The 20,259-nt window shown below is 46.5% G+C and overlaps 1 protein-coding gene across 4 annotated transcripts in view; it reads right to left on the bottom strand.

The window, feature by feature from the left end:
* Positions 1-20,259, bottom strand: part of PHACTR4 (phosphatase and actin regulator 4) — a 67,869-nt gene that overhangs the window by 34,755 nt on the left and 12,855 nt on the right. The window contains exons 1-2 of one of the 4 annotated variants that reach the window (XM_040588737.1): positions 16,529-16,590; positions 7,858-7,904 (exon numbers count right to left, since the gene is read on the bottom strand). The exons of 1 other annotated variant lie outside the window; for it this stretch is intronic. In XM_040588737.1, coding sequence (XP_040444671.1) covers positions 7,858-7,873 — 16 coding nt within the window. In that variant the 5' untranslated portion in view covers positions 7,874-7,904; positions 16,529-16,590. Of the gene's footprint in view, positions 1-5,605; positions 5,716-7,857; positions 7,905-16,528; positions 16,591-20,259 lie in introns of those variants that run through there. 2 more of the 4 variants (XM_040588736.1, XM_040588739.1) reach the window with 2 other exon arrangements.

Below are 20,259 nucleotides of genomic sequence, written 5' to 3'. Positions count from 1 at the left end.
CCCCCGCCACCGCCAGTCCCGGTGCCGCCCGCCCCCTGGCGGCTGCAGCGCACATCCACACCCGCAGCCCCCCGGGGGGGCTTTGCGGGGTTCAGACCTGGTGTGGGGGATACACAGCCCGGGACAAATCCGCACCCCAGCAGCGGACCAGTGCAGGAGGCTGGCGGTGGGGGTCCGGCAGCGCTGGGCTCCACCAGACCCCTCAACGAGGGGCTGAGCCCCGTCCCAGCGGGGAACCCACCGCCCCCCGCAGCAAGCATGCCCGCTCATCCCATGGGAGAAGGCACACACTGGCAAGGCGACATCTCGGATCTCAGCACCAATTCTGGCCTCTTTACGTGACTTTAGCACAATTTGCTTCTATTTCCATCTCTCCATTTCTCCAGCAACCGCCCTGCGAGCTGCCAGCTTAGCAGTACGCCTGGGACGAAAGCAGGACGACACTGACAAGAGGACCGAGACACTGCAAGGGAACCGTAACAGCTGAGTTACACCAACACACGAACCTTTATCTTACACAGCCATAAACCAAGCTCTAATAGACCCTGAATCTGCAAAGCTCAGCTCAGAACAGCCCGAGTACCAACCAGCTAAATGGATCTAAAAGTGGAAGTTAGTAACTCCTATAAATATTATTTTTAATGTACAAGGAAATATAATTTTATCATAGCCCAGCTGGTAAGTGCTTCAGAAATCTTAAAATCTCTGCTTCATAAAGCAAGACAAAACGTGGCTGGGTTGAAGAGCAATATTCTTCCCAACCAAGCCACAGTTATGGCTCGTCCCATCTCATCTGGATTGGTGTAACCTGCAAAAAAAAAAAAAGCCACCACCACATCTCTGGTTTCTTGTTGCACTCCAGTGTTTTAGGAGACAAAAGACACCTTCAGAAATCAGGGCCAGGCTCCTTTTCAAGACAAATGAGAAAGAAACAGATAAAGCGGTGACGTCAGCCGTGACCCTGTGGATGTGTCAGCCACCGGACTGCAAGTCTGGACCAGCCCTGCAGCCCGCGGGGCCAGGGCAGCTCTGAGCTGCCAGTGTCTCAGCTCACACTATTTACAACTCACAAAGGCAGCAACGTTAATGAGAACATGCAGTATTTTGTTTTCGAAAAGCCAGGTTTGCCATTCAGCCTGGACGTGCTGCTGCTGTGTGAGCTAAGAAAAACAGCAATAACAAAAATCATTTATACTCAGCCCACTTACCTCTGGTTCCAGTCAGGCTCCTCTTCCACCCCCAACCCCAATAAAATCAGCTACTAAAATCCTCTGACAGAATTTACAGCAGCAACGTTCCAGAAAGCAAGGTGAATTTAAGGTCCAACAAGTTGAAAATGAAAACTAGAAACTCTCGAAATCTGACCCTTCTGCTCCATGCCCTACTTACTGAACCACAGTAACTCCACACTTGCTGTTTTACAGTGAGTTGACCTGAATTATCCGGAGGATTGATTTCATGTCCTACAAGGTCTTATCTCTTAATACAAGGAGTAAGATCATTCAATTCAATCACGAAGCACTTCAGCCTTTGCTACTATCTTGCTCCAGCCAGCCTGGAGGCCAAAGCATCTCATTCCCAGCACATCCACAGCTTAGCCACTAAACCACAAAACCAGCAAAATTAACCTCCACTGTCCTCCAGGCAGAGCTATCTGTAGAAACTGCATGGCCACTTACTACAACAGCTTTAAAAGTCACTTGAAATGGGGTGCCACAGAATTACAAGGTCTCTGGCAGGTCAGCAAATAATCTCTGTAAAACACTTGGCTCGTAGATCAGCAGGGAAAGGCAGCAAGCAAGAGTTCAGACACCCACTCAAATCATAAGGGGCTCATTCAGGGGGGAATTACTGGGTATTTATTTTCTTAAACGCCACACCAACCAGCAGATGGATAGCTGATCCAAAATCACTTGCAAATACAGCAGGCAGAACAGCAGCACCGGCATCCCATTAACTGCCCCAACGCACCCGGACCACACTCAGCACATTAATTGCACTAAGAACACAGAACATCCAGTCATTTTAAGAACAAAAAGCTGTCGGGACAATGTCCTGACATTCCACTAACTTGTCAAGTGCACTTGACTTATTTATAATAATGCTTTCAGGTAGGTAACCAACTGCTCTGGACTGCACCTGGTTTAAAAGTCTAACAGTCTCCACTGAGATCAGTTCAACCCTCTGGTAAATCTGACTAAGGAACAGTAGGATTTTTCCTTTCTGCGTGCTTGCAAATCAGCAGACCTCAACTGTAATTAAATGTTTAATATCAGGCACTTTGACTGCTTTGGCTCTCTTCGACCGTATTGCACAAAGCAGTTACGTTGCTGTATACATAATGTACGGGATCTCATAAAGGAATTGCAGCTTCTGTGTCTTTCTGGGAGAAAAAACTGGTCCGTTTGTTCTGGAACAGACATTATAAAGAGATTTCCACTGGTTAGTTATCGTTAACTGTTCTCCTCTGGCAGGCTTCAGGGCTGTGTGACAGCGAGGCACTCAACGCCGCAATGCTCTATGTTTGACTCCCCAGATCAAACCCAGAAAACAATGAACGCCATATCCAGCAGCTTCATTTAAATGAAGAACCACATAGTCAAAACACTTTAGTTCAACATAAAAGTTCGCATTTGACAAGTTTTCCCTAAATGCTGCTGAATGGTTAGTTAAATGCCTGTCCTGGCAGCAGACTCGGAGCAGCTGATTTCCAGTTGAAACTTAGTCATCAAAAGGGGATTCCCAGCCAGCCAGCCCGGAGCACCGGCTGACGAACCCCTGAATCAAAGGCTGGCCTTTCATCCAATGCAGAGAAGAAAACCAAGTGCCCTCCACCTCACCCTCTCCCTTCCTGGCCCTACTTGGACCCGTCCCTTTTCAAAGCACATTACCCAAAGTACTGGAATGACTGGCAGAGATGTAAAACCTTGTAAGGTTTCTGAGGAACAGAAGACACAGAGCAGCACGTATTTCCTCATCAACCCTGACACCCTGTGGCTGTCACCACCAAACCAGAGGGAGGTGCAGGTGCAGACCTCCTCCCCGTGTCTGGCAGCCCTGGTCCTTGGCAAAGTCCTTGTCTGTGCCACCAGTGTCCCATTCACTCCAGAGGCACAAGATGAGGAACTCATACTCACGATCTCTCTCCTTCAGTTCAAACTAAGGACCTACAAGCAAAACATTAGACATCCTAGCCAGCCACTCCCTCAGCTTTCACCAGTACTAAACACAAAGGGCTTCATAAACAAAGGAACAGCAAGAAGAAAGTCACTTGGCAGACACCTTTGAAGCAGAAAACTGGTTTTCCTGAGCAGGTTTTGTTTTCACACAACAGACTTGGCACATCAGTAGTCTTCTGTTCTCTTCCACTTGCACGTGGTGCCTACCGGGAGGAGATGCTGAGCTTGGTGGATCTTGGTGAAAAGCAGCAGCGAGGGGTCCTGGCAGAGTGCAAGAGCGATCCCACATGTGTTCCACACATCAGTCAGCAGCCATTTGAAAACAAAATGTTATTTTCAGCTCCCAAGGCAGCAGGCTGATGGAAGCCAGTGATTAAAGCATCTTTGGGACAGGTCGTGGCTATTCCACCTTCACCATTACATTCAGCTCCCTTCTGAGCACTAGTTTTTTAAAAGGCAGCAATGCCAGAACCTGCTTGGACAACCTAGCCCTGAAGAGCTTGATATGTCTTTTTGACCTCAAACTTCCTTTCAGACAGCAGAGCTGCTAGGTTGGCAGCAACAGACGCAGACCAAAAGGGATTGCTTCCACAGACATGCTTTCAATGATCTAAATGATCCAAAAATCATTTGAATTGATCTAATAATCATTTAGGAACGATCTAAAAATCCCATTCCCTATGCACATGCAATGATTATGCTCTCATTTCCCTAATGGTTTTGAACCTCCGAACATCTGAAGGTATTGCTCTCATTTTTCGGGATAAAAATGGGAATCGGGTAGCCAGCCATGCATCCTGCTGGGAAAAATTAGCAGAGCTGGTGGCATAAGTAGTACTCACATTTCTAGCAGTTTCCTTTACTCAGACTATATTTGGAGTCTAAGTCTCCAAAAGTAGCAGATTCATATCACACTGGTTTCCTTATGAGGCACATAGCCCAGAAGTCAGCATAGATGCTAAAACAAATTACTTCTTTGTTTGCACAAAGGTTAAGGACTTGAAGAGTATTTCCTATTTTTAGTAGGAAAAGAATTAGGAAAAAAGCACAGCAGGAGATAAAGCAGATGAAAGTCAGCCTTGAATAAAGAAATAACTGCAGAAGATTCTTAAAGCATCCATAAACTTAGCGTTTCAAGTGCTATTCTATAAAAGCTGCTTTAGGTAAGAACTTGTGTGTGCAAAGGCTACTTCGCCAACTTCCCAAATGCTTCACAGTTGTCCCACAGAGATTTAGACCTTTTAGAGAAGCTGCTGAAAGGTTCATATCCCAATACCTGCTGAGGAAGTACGCGGCCACAAGCAGAAACTGTAAACAGAACAAAGTACAGGAGGGCAAAGGACCGAAAAGCAAACACTTCCCACGAAGAAAGGCATTGCCATGCTCGCTCTACAGCCGTTCACGAATGAATAGCCCCAGCATCACTGGGCAGGGGAACCGCAGGCCTGCTTCCTTCCACCTTCGGCCAACCCACCAGCACGGCACAGCCTTCAAGGAACCACAGGCACGAGGCGAGACTTGCCCTGCCAAGCACAAAGCTCCCACTGCTGCAATGTTTTGCTTTTTAAGATCTCACAGACTCACGGGCAGATGAAATGCTAGGTAAGATGGCAATCCCTTGACTAAGAAAAAGGTCCAAACCTAGCTCGTACCACGCTAAGATAAACGAGCGGTCTTTGGGAGGGGGTCTGGGCAGCAACAGCGTGGGCAGTGGATGGAACAGCGGAAACAGGCTCCGAAAATAGGGTGTGATCCTTCACCCATACTGCAGGAAGGATCTGAAGAGGGGAAAGGTATTCCAGTGACATTTCCCTTCAACAGATCACTTGCGTAGGTGGGACCTTGGAAAGCAGGGAAACTCAGCCCAGCAACATGTGTATATTTAGATTTCATTTATTCCTCTCACCTCCGTCCTCCCACCTGCCTCACAGCTCCGCTCACAGCTCGGGGCAGCACTCTCCCTCCAGCACAGGCTACATGGGGCTGTGCCCTGGCTTCACACCGAGGCACCATCCATCATCACCACCTCCCAGCGCCTACACAGAACCTCGCAGGTTCCCACCACTACAACTTCTTCCGTCTCCAGTAGGTTTCACAGCTTGAGTCAGCAGCTGAGGGCTCAGGCTGACAAGCTACACGAGCTACTGCAACTTGAGCAGTTCATGCATTCCTTAAGCCAACGCCAGTCACACAGCAAAGTAATTTGGTTTTGCTTAAGTCCGGCATCGGAGCGAAAAACTAAACCATCTGACGCTGCCCTGGCTACAACATATGCACATCCAAATTACTGCAGATGGCTGACGTGTGGCAGCTTAAACTACAGTCCAGGGCCACATCCCAAGGCTTCCAAGTAGTTTCTGTATATTCTTCTCTATACTTGAAAAACAACCTAGGGTAGGGTTGAGAGCAAATTTTAAGTTGCATACCTGCTCTAAAACAACCGTGTATAGACAAGCTCCGAAACCTTGCTGCAGCTGCCTGGAGACCGTGCTTCCACTAGTCTTCAGGGATGAGCATGAATTAAAATCTGAAGACAACAGCAAATTTTGGTTTTAATTAGCCAGGGCAGCCAGCCAAGGAGGGCTCCCCCACCCACCCATGGCTAGTGAAGCCTGACAGCTAAAAGGATTTATGCTTCACTGTACAGTCCCAGTGGCCATTCCAAGCGCACCAACTCTGAACACGCGCCAATGCAGTTAAAACAAAAGCCAGCCATGCAGCATTGTGAATGCAGTTAATACACAACCAGCTCAGGACAGCAACACATCAAAAAGCACCAGGCTTGGAGGGAACAAAGGGCATCGACTTCAGCTCAGCTCCTGCACGCAGCTCCGCCTTACCTCATCTCCAGCCTCAGTGCCGGGAACAACCCAGGAGTCCTGAGCTTAGCAGCACTTGGAGAATGAGCATCCTTAAAAGCAAAGTAATTTTAAGGAAATAACAACGAAAGACCCATCTGCTTATCCTGCCTTTAACATGGGGGTCTCGGCTCCCAGCACGAAAGAGGCAACACATAAATCTTCCCAACCAGCTGCGTGGGGTGGCTGTGCACGCCAAGATCAAGTACAGAGACTCCATCCTAAACTTGCACAGCTGATGTTCAGAGGGAAAGGAGAGGCAATTTTACTTAAGTTGGCAAAATGCAACAGAACATAAGGCCTTTCACATCCCAGGCCACCAGCACTGCTCAGTAACCTCAACAGGCTCCAAGCCCGTGTCTCACTGATCTACCCAAAAAACTCAGTTCAACCACACATTAAAAGGGACAGAAAGCTTTGTGATAAGAACGCAGCTGGCTGCTGGCAGTCCCAGCAGAGGCCGAGTCTTGGTGCGTAAGCAGAGCTCACAATGTTGCTCAAAGCCATGCCATTAATGCATGGAGGGATGGAAAAACTCGCCCTGCTGCTGTCTGTGCTTTGTCCTGGGGTTGAGCAGGGAGCTGTCGTTTCCACAGCCATCGTTTCAGCATCAGCTGCCAGCGCCACACTCGCTTTACCCATCCTCCCCCTTCGAAAGTCCTCATTTGGGATTAGCTTGCCACGAGCAAATCATAAGGGAAAGCAATCACTACAAATTAAACGTGCACCTTACAGGCTAACAATTAGAGGGCACGGCAGCAACTCTTGCCACCACGATTCTAAGCATGACGTCTTTTTATGCAGGTGCTCTTGGCTTGTAGCTGCTCCAGCCACTGGGCTCCAACAGACCAGCTTTGCATGAAGTCAAAACCTGGCCTTCAGCAGCCAGGCCGGGTATATCTGACACACCGAGCACACCACGCTGCTGACAAGGACATCGATTCTCTACTTTTAAGGATGGCATCACCTAACTGCATAGGAATAATCTAGAAATAATAGTTATGGCCAGAGTTGCACTTCACTATGAGTTAGAAGTCACCAACTGCAACATCATGGCTTACAAGGTGCAGGATCAGCATGCTTAATGGAGATGCCTTCCCACGGTGCTGGCAAGAGCTTTCATGCAAATTCATTTCAATGGTAGGGAAAAAACAGTGATTTAACTCATGTCTTCCACAGGCATTTTAGGCAAACAGGGGGAAAAGCTATTCAAAGCAATCTGAGTCAAAAAAATCTTATGAGTTTTAGTTGCAGCCATATCCTTGCATCAGTTAAGCCTAACAGCGATGAGTTTGCCTGCCTCAGAGCAAGTAGTACACGGTGCCTAAAATGAAAGCTTTAAAGGCAAATTTTGTTAAAAATCCTGTATCTTCTGCCAGACAGAGCAGCCTAAAGAAATAAAAACAGGAAGAGAAGTCAGAAGCTACCATGAGCTGATCCTTCTTCATGGCTTGCCATGTGTCTTGTTCAAACTGCATACCAGCTCAATGCTGCTAGCCTCTTACCTATTAAGAAAGGGGACATTATTTGTTTTCAAGAGCTTGAGATAGCCAATAAACTGGTATTCCAGGTTTCACAGATGGGAGATTTCAAAAAAAGATCTTCCAGACATACAACACTGCTTTAATCAGATCTGGTTGACACCATTAGTGAAGTACAGTTGCAACTGATGCATCTGCCAAACCACCTTATTTTCTAATCACCTTCTACAGTTGAATTGAAGACACAAAGTTTAAAGTAATAAGGTTCTTTATGATGCTTAACCAAGGAGGAAAGAACAGGTCCACAACCTGTGGTAAGATATCTAAGAGCGTACTCACCAGTGCTCTCTTCCATTCCTCTTGCACACTAGCTTTCTGAGCAATTCCTGCAAAAACAGGAAACAAAATCGACACGCAAATTAAAATTCCAAGTGTGACCAAAGCTCAGGTTTAGTTTCACTTCTCTATCAGCTCTGCTCAGTCTGCATATAACCAGCATGGAGGGAACCTAGAGGAGAAATCCTGCCCTGGCAAACTAGGAATTGGAGTGTGGCATCTTCACCCCTCTTTGAAGATATTGCTAGCCTCTAATCACACACATGCTGCGTTGGAAAGGAGAGAGACACAAAATTAAGGTGTAGTAATTACAAAGCATTAAATGTTTGCTCCCCAGGAAAACATTCCACATCTGCCTCTTCAGGGAGGCGTGTGCCTGCTGTAAAAGGGAACAGCTATTGCTTATCTAGCAAAGGCAGAATAGCACATGCACAGAAACTATTTTGGACGTCACACAACATCAAGACAGTTCTGAACGCACCGGGGAAAAAAAAAGACAAAAAGGAGGAACTAGGATTTTAGCAAACCCAGCTTTTCTCTGGAGAAAGTTCTGAAATTGGGTGCAAGAGGAACTAAGTTTGGGGAAATCAGGAGAGATCTTGATTCCGATAGATTACATAGCACAGTAAAAACATGCTCAGCATTTTAGAAAAAAGGAGCTTCTGTCCTGAAGAGCTTGCAGTTCAAAACAAGGCAACCACAATAGGAAGCGTCAACAGGCACAGCATGGGGTGATTGGGAAAGAGCTACAAAATAAGCATGTTTCCAGTGCCCAGAAGTCAAAACCAGCTTTTATCCATAGCACATTTCAACGTAGCCCTTCAACCACTTCGGGCAGCTCACGACCTTAGCTCCCAGCAGCAAAGAGCAGTTCGTTGGCTGTAACGTAACGTCAGATCAGCTGGATCGTCTCCATCTGATAATTTGCTGACTTCACAGCACGTGCTCGGCTCGCAGGACAGCATGGCAGGCCCACAGCGCCAGGAGACAACCCTACCACGCCATCACTGGAAGCGCACCTGAACAAGCTATCGCCGGCAGGGCTCTTAAGCTTTGCTGAACTGTGTGGGTGAAAACACTTCTTTTGATCAGACAACCATGCTCCAGGCTACTTCTCTCTGTTGCAGCTACAACACAGTCGCGGCAATATTCTTCCATGGGGAGAACACCTCCACAAAGCCATTAAACTCTCAGAACATCGTTGTCAATTGCGGCGTTTAAACGGCTTAGCAAAGAGTAGCGCTATCTGGGCTGACTTCTGGGCAGACAGTCGCCTGAGAACATCAGATGGTCTTCGCTGCAGAGGCAGGTTACCACAAGGTTACTTGGGAAACACCCTCAGAATCCCTCCAGCTTCATCCACTAGCACTGTTAAAATACAGCTCACTTTTCACCCGCGTGTTGGACGCATGATTTGGTACATCCATGTGATACACCTAACGGCTACATCAAGGACACCGTTTCCAAGAACTGGAACAAACGCTCCCCACTGAAGGCAGAAAAGCCGTAATGATTTTTACAGTTATCATTTACATTCACACAAACCCAAACCCCCAGTCAGCAGCAACTCTACTGCACAGGGCATTTGCAGGTAAGGTCTCCCTGCCTGCCCCTTCCCGTAAGCCCTTCTGGGAAGGGAAAGCAGAAGAGAAACAAAAGCAGACACCTCAAAACCTACTTGAACCTCAGCACAGATGACAGCAACCCTCCTACTCCCCCAGAGTCACTGGGGAGTTCAGTTTAATTTGCCTTTCAAGGGCATTCCTGCACAGGCTGCACCGAGCTTTGCATATTACAAGGGGCACATTTGTGCCTGGAATACTAATCCTGGCAGCCCGTCACTGCTGGACACTCACTGTACGCACCAAGGACATCTGTCATCGCCTGACAGCATGGCTGGAAGCACCTCAGTCTGTACCAGGAGGGATCCTTCTGAACAAAACACTAAATCCACCATCATCTGATTATTAATAGAACAAGCATAAAAGGCACACTGGAGAAAAAAAAATAATGAAAGCGATGCCAGGTTAGAGCAAGAGGGAGCGAAGTTAGGACTCCCACAGCATTGCCACGAGGCAGCCAAGGCAGGAGCACACGTCTCTGCCTGTGCTGGGAAATGGGCACTTTCTCACCAAGGCAGTGGATTAAGTAGTGCAGATCACGCTGCCAACGTTAACTAGGACTGGCTAATTGGGAAGCTGTATTCTGCAACGGGCAGTTTGAGATAACCTGTCCCGCAGAAGAGAAAATTACTTTTATCCCCCACCGTCGTATGTTTCCCATGTATGTAAGCCTGTGAAAACGTGGATTTTGTGTTCCTTTAGCATGACACACGTTACAGCTCCTCTGAATATTCATGTCCTCCAAGTGCTCACACATTCCCTGGGCCTGACAGCTGTGTGAAATTCCTGTTACCGGAGAGCTAAATTCCCATTACTGGCACAGCACAGCTCCTTTCACCGCTCCGGGGATACACGGCGTTGCAGCCCTGCTGCCTGTCGCTCGCTGCTGCTCAGCATCCCAGCGAGCAGAAGCACGGCCTTTGTCTGCCTTGTTAGTTCAAACACTTTGTTCCCCCGCCTTCCCCAGCTCTTTGTACCAATTTAAGAATATATTCTTGTTCCATTGACCCGTCTCTGAACTCTCAGCAGCAAGGTGATGGCTGTTTTCCAGCTAGGCAGCTAATCCACACACAATAGAAAACGACTGCTCTGCAGCCATGCTGTAGGATTTTTCTACAGTTTTCTACCCCGTTTCTTCAGTCTCAACGTGCTCTCTGCTGAAGTGGGGAATTTCATCCATCCCAGCTCTGCCCATGGGCTCGGCCAGGTTGCATCCTCCTGAGGGTACAGTCCTGCAGCAACACAAACCCACCCAAGCCCAGACCCTGGACCTCCTCCCACGCCTTCCCACCCCTTCCTTGTGCCAGCGCTGATCCAACTGCCCAGAGAGCTGTCAGAGCCGACCCAGATACAACCCAGGCACTTTCAGAGGGGCACGAGGTGGGTTGGGAAGGGCACAGGACCTTGACAGCCCCAGCTTCAAGCACTGGGTCACCACAAACTGCACACTAAGGTGCCACTATTTTCTCCAGCCTCAGTCAATGCACATAATTCAGCTAGGAGCCTTACTGATTACCAGCTTACACGCTTACTCACGGTCTTATTTTCAGCAACCCTTCCCCAGACCTCTTGAATGTTACGCTTTCAGGTCCCTCCACAGTGAAGCTCATTAGCTGTACCACTCTGGCCTCGCAGGCGTTTCTGATCTAGGACTGCTCATCTCTTCCAGTAACACCAGTTTCCTTCAAAAGACTAAGGGATGTTTCCAAAAGTCCAACACAAAACTAAGCCAATGTTGGTCGTTTTTTCCAACTAAACTGAAAAACTGACAACTCTTCCAAACAGAAGTGGCACATTACTTCTCTGCAGTGCCTGCTAACAGGCTTGCCTTAGGCGTGGAAAGCCAGTTGCCATGCTGGCTCAGCTCTAAATCACCATTCCAGAGAGGGACACGACAGCAGCTAGGCAGCTACTACAGGGCTCTTACTGTAATGAGACACAAAACCGGAGGCTGTCTTGGAAAAAAAGCATGTGGGAGAGAAAAAGGATGTTCCTCTCTAACAGTCTTGAACTATACCTATCAGTTGGAGGGAGGGGGGAAAGCGAAAACGTTAACAAACACCCAAATGCCCGAGGAACAAAGTCCTGCATTAATACAGACCATTACCAGTGCTCAAGTGACATACCTGTGAAATGAAACCAAGCTGGCTTGACAACCTCCTAGAAGACATTTTATTTTGACCTAATACAGTGCTAGTAACAGTCACGAAACAAATATAGTATTACAATTCATTATGCTAGTTCAGTCCTTCGCTTTACACTGTTGTACAAAAAAAATAAATTACTACAGCAGCACCCAGAAGGCCAAATCCCAAATAGGTCCCTGCTGAACCAGATGACAAGATTAGTCACTGGATGCCAAGATGCCATTAGTGAGGGACCAATGCTGCCTGCAAGAGCTCACAATTACAATTTAAAAAAAGCTGACAAGAACAAGGCTAGCTGGGAGACCAAGGTCAGGCACCGAGCAGCCTGCTCTTCATCACACAGCTTATCCGGGCAGGTTCCAAGTCTTCATCCCAGACTTGCCAAACTTTACTCGGATGGCTGGACCAAGCCATCAGGACTCTTCTCAGTGCATCAAACCCAGCTGCAGATACACCCGAAGGGCTAGGCTCACAGCAAAAACCGCCCAACTGCCTCACCAGATCTGGTTGTCCAATCCTTTTTGTAAGTGCAATTAAAAAAAAAAATAATCAACATTTTATTCTCTCACCAATCAATTACTCATTCTGGGAAGACAGATGAGCAGATTTTTGCAAAGCTGAGATAACTCCACCTAATGCTATGGGTACGCTGTCCACGAAGTCCCATGAAGTCCCCAAGGGAAGGGCTAAAGTAACTCAATTTATCCACCAGCTGTAAGATTAAGAGCATGGTAAACAATATTAAAATTCTGTTCTACAAAGCAGAATAACTCAACAGCACAGAACACTTCTCCCAAGGGGCAGCTTACAGCACGGGTGCACAGACTGGAGTTTAAATATCACAAGGGAAATTCTTAAAAAAACCTAAACAGATCAACCATGCCAAACTCACTACTATATGTTACAAGCCAAGGTGTAAAGGTAAAGTTAACCTCTTGTTGGACCAAGCAGTACAGAGGGGAAGAGAATTACACAAGCCCTTCTTTAGGTCAGTGGATGCCAAAAAGCTTGTCTGTTTTTCTGACTGTGTCTAATAACAAACCAACTCCACCTAAAAAAAAAAATAATAATCTTGGTTTGCTCATGTCCTTCAGTTATATTGTTTGGACATTATTTGCTACAAATGGGTACGCTGGTTTCAAAACCCTCCAAGCATCCTCCACTGACCCAGTTTGTTCTGCACTAATCGCGCCCAGAGCAATGGAGGGGTCAACTCCTCCGCATCCCGGAGGTAAAATCAGAATATTCCCCCTCAATAAAATGACACAGATGAAACCAACTTGTTCTCTCAGCCTTATCTGGCAACACGTCAGTGACTCGGGTGCACCAACAATTAACAGCCCTGCAGTTTTTCCTCTCTTTGCAAAGATCCCAACGCTTCAGGCTGGAACACGGCTTGCGTTACTTCACTTTTTGGAAAGCAATCACTTCAAGCAGGAAGACAGTAGCTGTTCAGCACAAGAAGAGAGCTTTGCGGAGGGAAACAGTAGAAAAATCAGGATATAGTAGAACAACTATAAATGCAGTTTAAATAGAATACTAGAATAACTAGGTTGGACAAATCTAAATACAATAGATATTACAGCAAATGAAACCAGCAGCTTTTCATCACAGATGTAACATTTGATAACTGGCTCCCCATGCAAACAGCAAATATTTTTCAGCAGCGTGGTAGCTGCCTGTGGGTGGCACAGTAATATAACATTACCAGAGAGGAACTGGAAAGGGATGGGAGCTGCACCCTCTGTGGCTGCAGTATGTGGTAGGCGAGTGGGTTTTTTCACCATTTGTGCAAAGTAAGCCTTAAAAATACTCACCTACACGCTGTGCAAGAACATTGAAGTGGGGCTCCAGACCCACCTTCGCTCGCAGCTCTGCTATGGACCAACGCATTGGACCCTGGGCAAGGCCCTTTATCTGTGCCTCAGTTTCCCCCTCTTCAAGGGAGGATTAACTTCTTTCATAAGGCAATTCAAAACCAAACTTGCAAATACTCTATCTCCTAGAAGCTGCTACCTTATATACGACTCCCACACTAGCACCTGGACACCCTACCCAGCTAACAAGCCAAACAGCAATTACTTTTTTTTATTATTTTATTTCTACTTGAAACAGACCCTACAAAGTCTGAAAAAAAACCACTATAGCCTCTCCCAGGTGTTTCAGCCCACTGAATGGGCCGTATTTACCGAACCCTAAACAAAAAGCCAGCAGACTATAGGAAAGCACAGCATGCAGATGAACACAGCATGACTTCCATGCCAGCTCCCAGTGACAAATGCTATTTCTATTTAGCTATCAGTACAGTAAACACTTATAATTCGCCTCCAGACCTTTTGGCAGCTGATCAACCACTCTGGAGGTGTGGATGCATGCAGGGGGAAAAAACCTGCAGTATGAATATAGCAAACCAGCTTCCCTACTCACTGTCCTTGAAGAGGCTGAAGGGCTTGCCTCTACCAAAATTACCTTCCTGATAAAAGCAGAGGGTAAAATTAAAGCAGAATGGCTGATCTGTACAGAGGACATGCTCTTGTTCTTATTATCGCAGAAGCTGACACAGGAGTTAAGAGCACCCAAAGGGAGGTAGCAAGGCATGGCTATTCCTTGATCAACCTCCCAAAAGCTGGAAGCCTTAAGTCACCAAGAACAAGCGACTATTCACCCTCTGGATTCCTGACTGACAGCTAGACTGCAAAACTTCAGATTTACCTCTACTATTGAGTAAATGTGGAAGTTTTTCCCTAGAAGGCTTGACAGATGTACTCATCACCTGCACGTTACCACACGTCCGTGTGCAGCTGGTATTTAGTGCCCCATCCTCAAAACCCCATTTCATCAGCTGTCTGCCCAACATTTAACAATGCAGGTTTCAGCTTGGAAATGTTTCATAAAAATCATAAAAGACAAGATTTTAGCTTGGCTCAGCAAGAAGGCTCAACACCTAACACTTGAACACCACCACTCAACACTCCCCACCACCACAGCTGCAAAACAGTGCTACTGCAGAAATCTCTTCAATAGAGGAAGACGTACACTTAATTAAATCGCAGAACAAACAAAATCGCCCATGTGCAGAGATGAGAACTAAAAGCAATCCAAGGGTGAGATTTTTTAAAAAGCCAGAAAACCAAGCTTGATATAATTAAAACCAGGACATTAAAGATGTTCTAGACCTCTGCAAGACCAAAAGACACTACTTAATCTATCAGCACATATAAACCTTCAAAATACGAATCTTAAATTCTTACATTGAAGAAAGCAATTCACACATTTTTGCTATTACCCAGAAAAGTCTGGGCACACCAAAAGGAGAGAAGGAAAAGAACTGATGTATTTGTAGTCTCCACAGAGATCTCAGTTATCCGAGTACCCAACTCATTTTTGCACAGTGGGACTTACGAAAATGAACCAGCTCCACCAGTACCTGCTTCAGCATACTGCAAGCAAAAAACAATGACTATTTGAACTGTAGAGCTCATTTGCCTGAAATCTAAGCTGTATTTTCTACTGCTCCTTCTTTCCAAAAAAGCAAGAGATGACAAACTGAATTCTTGACTACGTAACTCCCAAATCAGGATAAACATTATTGCTGCCCGAGCCACCACAGCACCAGAGCATCCCTAGCTAGCTACAAAAATACCAGCTGAGCCTCTCCAAACCTAGACCACAGCCCAACCTCTGCACAAGAGCAAGGTCTGTATAAATCAATTAGTGCAGTAATAGCAGGAGATCAAGAAATGCCTAGAGCTTTCAGAAAGGGTCATGCTAGTGTAAAGGGAAAGCATTCAGGAGCGTGGTCCCTATTCCCCAGACCTGTGAATATCAAGAACAGAAATGATTGAGATGCCTTTTTTCCCCCTTAAGGGCTATAAAACAGCACACGACATATTAGGCACTGAACACCTAGGATTCAAACCCAAGTGTCAGCCCAACTGCCATAAACCATCCTAAATGCAGGTCACCAATAAAACGACTAATTTTCACCCAAATCTTTTCCAGCTTGTTGCACTGCCACAAAAACACTAACCCCAGCTTTTCTTAAAGGGAGAAAACATGGCATAAATGGGGCTGCAGAAGGTCTGCCTTCCAAAAAGCGACTAAAGGGCAGGCTGCACCTCCCATGGAATCCCAGCCCCAGCAGCACCACACTTGTTTCGGCTCTGGAACTGGCGTGTTTCCATCGTGTCTTTCTGCACAACTGATTTCAGTACAATAGGGCCTGTCAGAAATTAAAATTCCTTCATGGTCAGGACATACCTGCTCATACAACAATTTGTTCTTGTACCACACCTCGCAGGGAAGTTCAATTGACTCAAAAAGCATCTAACCAACTCTATCCATACAGAACCAGGGACACAATTAGAAATGAGAGAATTACTGACTCCAGGGTGAAGAAACTGCAGCAGCCTGAGGGCATGGGCCAGCTTGTCTGAAGTTAAGATCCAACACTGCAAAGCAAAGCAAGCAGATTCACGACAGCAACTTCATGATGGAAATAAATGCACCTGCAGACTTGCGCTCAACTGTACACATGGAGTTACATCCTCCCCCCCCCACACACACAAGTTTTAACAATCGTTTTCCACCTTTTGAATTTGTACAGACCCCCATGAAGAATCTCACACCTCTGCCACAAAAGACCGATCAGAAATAATCATCCACATTCATTAGGTCTCAGCACCCATTCAGCGAAAAGGCTCCACAGGCTCTGAAGCAGCAAAAGCTTGATTTACAACCCAACAGGACCTCCCCAAGAACAACTACATCTATTGATCAAAATCCAGTTTAACCTGAAGAATGCTACTGAAAACATGAACAGAGTCCTCTGCTTGTAGCTGTCGGCCATGAGGCAGAGTGAGCTTCAGATGTATCAGCAACAAAACCCACCACCCTCGGACCGACCATTGAGGCGTGCAGCTGAGGACCGTGGGCTGCACACATCATCTGGGCTATATATAATCTGTGCCTGCCTTGCACTGTAACACGCACCCAAACGGCACGTAATGATAGGGTTACTTATTTACCTCTGGCTTCTGGGGTAAAATACAAACCACCTTTGCCTTAGTTTTGTGGTTTCCATTTTCGTCAAACTTTCAGCAAAAACAAAGTAGCAGAGTACAGGGCGCAATGCTGTGGTAATGCCCCCGTAATTACGACTCGATAGAGGTTTTCATTTGCAACCACCATTTCCTCACTGAAATGAGGCCACTGCCTCAGCCACTGCAAATCCAGTTTGCAAAGCGTTTTTTTTTTTCTTTTTTTTTTTTTTTTTGCCTCTTTTTAAGAAGCAACAGGAACGAGCTTAGGCACTATCAAAGCACTGAAAAGCATTTGTCGGAAAGCTCACCTGAACTCTGAAAAAGCCAGCAGCAGCCGAGGCAGTAGCTGAATTTGCAGTCCTGCCATATGGGTCTCTCCCAAGGCACCTTGCAAGTTTGTTCCATGCCACATGCCCAACTGCTTCCTGGGATAAACAGACCGCAGGGTACACGCAATCTGATTAAACCCCACGCTTCCACTGGTGCACATTCGAGCACATAAAACAGGCACCTGTAATCAAATTCCATACTGAAAGGCAATGCAATATTCCCACTTGAAAAAAATGCGAGATGCAGGAAACTGGTGCTGTGTAGGTGTCTTTATCAACTTAAAGTAGAGTCAACACTGGTTAACTGGACATAGCTCAGCTATTTAAAATTAAATCTTTTTCTGAGTGGATGGACGCTCTGGAAGCACATCACTAAAGGAGTCTCACATTTCACCTTTTGATTCAGATTTTGCCAAACAGTAAGCAGTTCAGGCAGAGTTTGTAATTCAGTTGTAGCCTTATTTTTTTTCCCTTCAGTCTCACTACAGTAATTTCTAATTACTTCTGATTAAGATACTGAATTTCCTTAAAGAAACCCTCCCCAGACAATTTATCCTTCTTGTGTTCCACAGCTCCAGCTTTAATAAAAAGGTGCCCCAGTCATAACTAGGAAAAGATAAATTAATTCCCACCACTGATCTGGCAAACTCTTTATAACGCAGGCACAGGCAGCGAGGCATCCCACCGTGAAAATAAGCCCATAAAGTTCCTGAACGAGGATATTTTCTTCAACAAAACCGCAATCATCTGTACTTCTCATTCCTGCGCACAAAGTTTATGAAGCGGCAACACTGTCTGCATGAGGATTGTGCTTACTGCAGCAACCTGACCTAACACGCCCCAAACTGATCCTGATCCGAGGGGAAAGTTGTGCCTTTCCTAACGTTCTTCCAAATGCTTCCAGATAGGGATAAATACCATCGCTAATTCACACGTGGTCATCCATCTTTCAGACCTGTTGAGGGTTTTAGACTGACACGCTCCCCCAAACCTCAGCGAGGGTAATTTTAAAGGCGGTGGCAATCTCCTGGAATTCCACCATGAACCAGAATGTTTCTTTCAGCCTGCTCTCATCGCCACTCTGCTAACTCTCAGTTTAGAGATGACAATTTTCACATTTAGCTGCATTAAGAGCTCAACAAACTATCACCACTTCTTCTCAGCCACAAAAGGACCTTCCACCATAACAAATGGCTAGAAAAACATCCAACCCAACAAGCAAATCTCACATCATGCCCTGCAGGCAGGCAAGGCGGTCTTGGTCCCTGAAAGGCAACCCAGTGAAAATGCTCTTCTGACCAACTGTGCAAAATTAAACAAGAGGAATCAATTTCCACAGCAACGAGCAGGTCAGTGAACCAACAGGAGAAAGCACCAAGTGTCTCCAACCCATCTCCGAGGCACAGGAGCCACTAGCAGGGGAAATGCCCTCAGATGGGGGGTATAACCATAAGCCCACGTGAGCTGGCTCTCCGGTCTGCATCCCTGGCACGGTGAGCTCCCGGCTCACAAGCGGAGGATCCACACGGGAGACGTGGCTCGGACAGGAGCACGTGCCCAGCAGCTCACAGCCCTGCCTGGGGAACCAGCGCACCTGGGTGCTCCGTCAGGTCGCTTGACTCTGCATCACCTTGAATAAATCCATCTAAGGGCTAAGAGAGAATTATATACACCTCACAAGGTGATATGACAGAAGTCTAATATGAGAAAGCGCCTGTTAGGAGCTTCAGAAAAGAATTAAAATCCGGTAAGGGAAAAAAAAATCCTTTAAAAAAGAGCAGCTTGAACTGTAAGTTGTGACTTTTTGGTGACCTCTCTTGTACACCAGATTCTGCCTTTCTGTTCTGTAATTAGGTATTGGGATAAATTCTTCCCTAATTTATCCTAAATATAAATATATAAATATAAAGTAGGTTTAAATAAAAATTAAAAAACTAAAATAAGAGGGTGCTGAGGCGCTGGCCCAGGCTGCCCCGAGCAGCTGTGGGTGCCCTGTCCCTGGCAGTGCCCAAGGCTGGACGGGGCTGGGAGCACCCTGGGCTGGTGGGGGGTGTCCCTGCCCAGGGCAGGGGGCTGCAACTGGGTGGTCCTTCAGGTCCTTCCCAACCCAAACCCTTCCATGATTCTGTTCAACTGCAGTGTCCTTGGACACGCTCCATGACCCCCCCACTCCAAAGCACAGCTATCAACAAGCCAGAAACTGCTGGTTTGCTCAGCAAACAAGACCTTTTGATAGGTACCAGCACGAGGAACGTTACAAAAGCACCCCCCTCATTCCCTCCACCCACACTAGCACTCCCAGCAAATTTTAAACAAGGAGGTTTCTGGGAATGGACTTAACTATATCAGAGCAACAAAATAAGATTAAAAGGAGTGAAATTGAAGGAGAATGTGATCACTTACAAATGTAACGTGGAAAAGGCGTATTAAGAAAAAGTGTTAACACCAGCAGGACCCAAATCCATACTGAGCCATATAAACTAGAAATAAACAAAAAGTGCTTTGCTATGCTTTTAAGACTTCAAAGGTAGCTCTGAGTAAGCCCCAGGAGTTAGAAACCTTCATGCATATCGGGCAGCCACAAGCATAAGCTGACAGCTTTTCTGGAAATGTAAAAAATAAGCTGAAATCATGTTAGGATTGCATCCTTACCTACAGCTGGAAAAGTTATTTTACATGAAAGCTGACAACAGTCATGCAAAACACAGCTTGGTTCAGTTCCTCTAGAAGGTAGCAGGTGGTGAAATATTCCATTTTAACAAGAAACATTTTTCAGCGTGGCCCATGCTTCCAAGGAGATGATGTTGGAGACTGCACAACACATGTTCACTTAACCCCGTTAGATCTGTCCACAGCCAGCCACACAGCCTCTCCATCCCTACCCCAGCACAACATGCCCTCCTAAGGAGCAAACCCCACCACTCTGCCAGTCACCTCCAGCACGTACACCATGACTCGGCGCACAGGCAAGGGCACACGTTCAACAGACTTGCTGCACGCATCTGCCATGCGAGATAAGGAGCTCGGTCCCTCCATGTAGGATTGCATCGCTGCATGCAGGCGCCCAGCATGCCATCACTTCTCATTTCCAAATGTCAAAGCTGTTCTAAAAGGACACCCTGTAGTAAGATGGCCAAAGGAAGTGTTTGTGTAGATTACACTGACCTACGGTGACAGGTTTATTAAAGGGAAACTCAGTCCTGCAATAACGGTATCGAGGAATAGCTGTTTTGTTGTAAAAAGGAACTGAAGCTTGATCCAATCT

This window comes from Falco naumanni, chromosome 3 (assembly GCF_017639655.2).
Source record: "Falco naumanni isolate bFalNau1 chromosome 3, bFalNau1.pat, whole genome shotgun sequence".
NCBI classification, from domain to species: Eukaryota; Metazoa; Chordata; class Aves; order Falconiformes; family Falconidae; genus Falco; species Falco naumanni.
The sequence above is the reverse complement of the archived record's forward strand: the minus strand, read 5'-3'. Positions and strand labels throughout refer to the sequence as shown.